Source organism: Penaeus japonicus, unplaced genomic scaffold (assembly GCF_977035675.1).
Source record: "Penaeus japonicus unplaced genomic scaffold, GWHDUDI00000001_assembly GWHDUDI00000029, whole genome shotgun sequence".
NCBI classification, from domain to species: Eukaryota; Metazoa; Arthropoda; class Malacostraca; order Decapoda; family Penaeidae; genus Penaeus; species Penaeus japonicus.
In genome coordinates, this window is record NW_028234431.1 from 29,600,855 (window position 1) to 29,604,918 (window position 4,064).

Below are 4,064 nucleotides of genomic sequence, written 5' to 3' on the forward strand. Positions count from 1 at the left end.
AGCAACTGCAAATCTAGCAAATCTGCAACCTAGCTAAGTTCTTGACTAGATTACACGAGGAGACGCAGCGCCAGCGCAAAACAAGGCGTTTCCGAGACGCTCCACTGGACCGAAGCCGCGCGTGTCGCCCGCCATGTCGGAATCAACATTTTAGGATTGCCAGGTTTTGCCTTGCTCTTTAACTATATGTGGATACACACATATGTAAATGTATATATATATATACACTACAATATATATATATATATACATACACTACAATATATATATATACATACACTACAATATGTATATATATATATACATATATATATATACACACATTCGTTTAATTTCTTTACAAGTCTTTCAATCATAACTATGTATAAATATATATGCACATCAATGCACACAACGCGAACGTGAACACTAGCTCATTGCAATGCATAATGGCAAAGAAGTGTTTCATTTCACTGTAAAGAACACGTCTTTCTCTCGGATCCTCCAGGCAACATCCTTACAATACGATCATCTATCCTTTTCTTGCCTTTTCTCTTTTCAGAGTAGTCAGCAGATCTTCCTGCAACTCCGTCTGGCATTTTGCAATTATTGTTATAGCTACTTTTGGGTTATTCATTTCATCAACTGTATATGCATGCATATATAAACATACATATACATATATATATATATATATATATATATATATATATATATATATATAAATATATATATTTATACATGTATATATATATAATATATATATATATATATATATATATATATATATTTATATATATATATATATATATATTAACACACACACACACACACGCGCGCCCATATATACCCTCCGTGCCGACTATTGATGGTTATCAAGCGGTTTCAGTAGCTGTATGATTTTTCATCAGTTTTCAACATTGATATCGTCTCTCCTTTCAATCCACAGACAATACTCTCCTTCATCGCCAACAATCCATTTCAATCAACATCCCGCAATTGAACTCCACATTCTTTCTTCAACAACCTGCAACTGCAAAACCAACATTCATCGTCCCGCTACATCTGTTCGGTTCTACTTTCACAGCCGTTGTTTACTCTAGCACTGACTACGCTATTCGCTCGTTACTATTAAAAAAGACTATTTAGATGGTCCTCGTTGAGTGTAGATTATCATCGCCTGTCTAATTCTTCCATTATTCGGGTCTCGTGTTTCTTGTCTTTGGCTCTTCGCGTTTCCTTGTTTTTTTCTTTCGCATGTTCTGTCTTTCTTTGACCTTTGACCTCACACGATACTGTCCGGGAATGGTAGAGAGAGAGAGAGAAAAAAGCGTCTTACGTAGGATTAGATAAAGGATTAATAGCTAAAGAGAAATCGTTGAGTTTAAGGAAATGGATTAGAGTAAAGGGGTTCGAGATAAAGAAATTGTGTGTGTGTTTGTAAATAAACACATGGGATTTATACACCTCGGTGTGCTTTATGTACAAGCACACTCACATAGACACACTCTTACACACACACACACACACACAGACACAGGCTGACACAGACGCATAAACACACACACACACACACACACAGACACAACAGTGAAAGAATCCTGTGTTTACTACGTGATCCCTGACACTTGGCCCTTGCTTTCTCTTTGCTTCACGTACTGCTATCAGTCGTGTTTCGTCAGCTGAGTCCGGGCCTGACACTCGTGGTCTGTCAGCCAGTATGCTTCGCCGTCAGCAAGCAACTTCGCTCCATGAATCCCCTTCGCAATCCCTGAACACAACAAACGTCAGCCAAGCGACCCAGCACCAACGACAGCTAACCTACTTGTTTTGCCATCCCCCTTTTTAATTTCATTCTTACTTAACTTAGAGATTTTACGATCCCAATTTCTCGTTACCTTACAACCAATCCAACAATAGTCTTGATAAAAATAAAGTATATTTTCCAATAGAACAACTATTTCAGAAACCTTTTTTCACTGTCCACATATTATACACTGGAACACTGTGGTCATATACACAGTGTACTGTGTGACATATATATATATATATATATATATATATATATATATATATATATATATATATATATGTATATATATATGTATATATATATATTTATATGCATATATATGAATATATAATACATATATATATAATATATATATATATATATATATATATATATAATATATATATATATAATATATGAATATATATATATACATATATATATATATATATATATATATATATATATATATATATATATATATATAAAATCATACACATACACACATACAGGACATATACTCGTCTACATAAATGACCTGCGCCTTTATCTCGCAGGTACTAAGTGTCCCCACACTACTGGCGTCGACACGTTGACTCTATAAGGGCGTCGCTCTCCGATGGACTCTTGACGAAGCCTTCCAGACTCATATCCTTTTCGTTAACTGTTCTCAGCTGCACGCCCGTCCCCTGCTGCCCCCGCGCCCCTCGTTCCCCGTGACAGCCGCCCTCTCCTCCTACAGCCACGGAGCCTTCTACGGTGTGAACCTGTGGGAGAGGAAGGAATGTTAGGTCACGAACGACGATTCCGAAGGATAGGGCTGGAATCGGAAGACGGGTCGGGACGGGTCGGGTCGGGTCGGGACGGGACGGCGGATAAAGCGAGGGGATAGGAGGGGTGGGATGGGGGAGGGAGGAGAAGTGGGGGGTGGGAGGAGAAGTGGGGGAAGCCTCTTTGAGTAGCTAGTACGGAAGGGAACTCGAGAACAGATGATAAGAAGAGACAAGAGGGAGGTAAGGGGAGATAAGGACCTCTCAGGAGATGTGGACAATGGCTGTACGCTCTGTGAGGGCCGAGGCAATTTTCTGTGAGAGCAGCAAGAAGATTTGTAGTTGTGTCGCATGGCTTTGTGTGCGTGCGTGTGCGTGTGTGTGTGTGTGTGTGTGAAAGGGAGAGAGCGAGCGAGCGAGCGATAGAAAGAGAGAGAGAGAGAGAATGAGAGAGAGAGAGAGAGAGAGAGAGAGAGAGAGAGAGAGAGAGAGAGAGAGAGAGAGAGAGAGAGAGAGAGAGAGAGAGAGAATGAGAGAGGAGGAAGAAGAGGAAGAGGAAGAGGAAGAGAAAGAGAAATATAGAGAGAAAATATAGAAATATAGAAAGAGAAATATAGAGAGAAAGAGAAGAGAAGCGAAGAGAAGAGAGGAAATAGATAGATAGATAGAGAGTGAGAGAGAGAGAGATAGAGATAGATAGATAGATAGGTAGATAGATAGATAGATAGATAGATATAGAGAGAGGCAAAATGCAAAAATTCATACACATGCAAAAATAATGCATTTACCCATATGATTTACACACACACACACACACATACACACACACACACACACACACACACACACAGCACTTACATTCCCTCACACACACACACACATACTTCTCTACCTCTATACTCTTGGCATAGCACTGAAGCTTTAAGTAGTAAAATAAATCACCATGTAATGCAGTAGTAATGATTTTAGTGTTTGTGCACAGCGCGTGTACAGTGAGTCACGTCACCAGCCCTAACAGTGAGCAAGAAGCATGTTCAAAAAAAAAAAAAAAAAAAAAAAAAAAAAAAAAAAAAAAAAAAAAAAAAAATTTTTAAAATATGTCTACAAGCGTGTATTTCTAATTAGCGTGATGAGGTTTGACCATTTCCTCATTATATAATCGTATAATCGTGTCTGTTTAGCTGCTGGAATGATAGATGGAGTGCACATAGGAAAAGGAAACTGACTTAATTAATTGAGATTAGATAACAAACAAGCATCGTATTACACAAGTCTGTCTATGAATATTTTCCTCGGTAATTTTTCCTCATTGTTTTGATATCATTGTAATATTTTTTGGGGGGGAGCATTTATCCTGTGTGGTTCTTTAGTTAGAAAAATGCTCATGGTTAAGGCCAGGCTTTTGTTTGTGGAAACGAGAGTCTTAAAAAAAAATGGGATATAATATGAAGTGCTATGATAATTCAGAGTTAGATAAGTCATTAAGATTAAGATTATTGGCATCCAGTTGAGTAACATTTGAA

At 38.0% G+C, this 4,064-nt stretch overlaps 1 protein-coding gene across 2 annotated transcripts in view; it reads right to left on the reverse strand.

The window, feature by feature from the left end:
* Positions 1–2,275: 2,275 nt before the first annotated feature.
* The window catches only part of LOC122253699 (uncharacterized), a 42,781-nt gene continuing 40,992 nt past the window's right edge, over positions 2,276–4,064 (reverse strand). For both annotated transcript variants that reach the window (XM_086554186.1, XM_086554188.1), the window contains one exon: positions 2,276–2,538. In XM_086554186.1, coding sequence (XP_086410312.1) covers positions 2,347–2,538 — 192 coding nt within the window. In that variant the 3' untranslated portion in view covers positions 2,276–2,346. The remainder of the gene's footprint in view (positions 2,539–4,064) is intronic.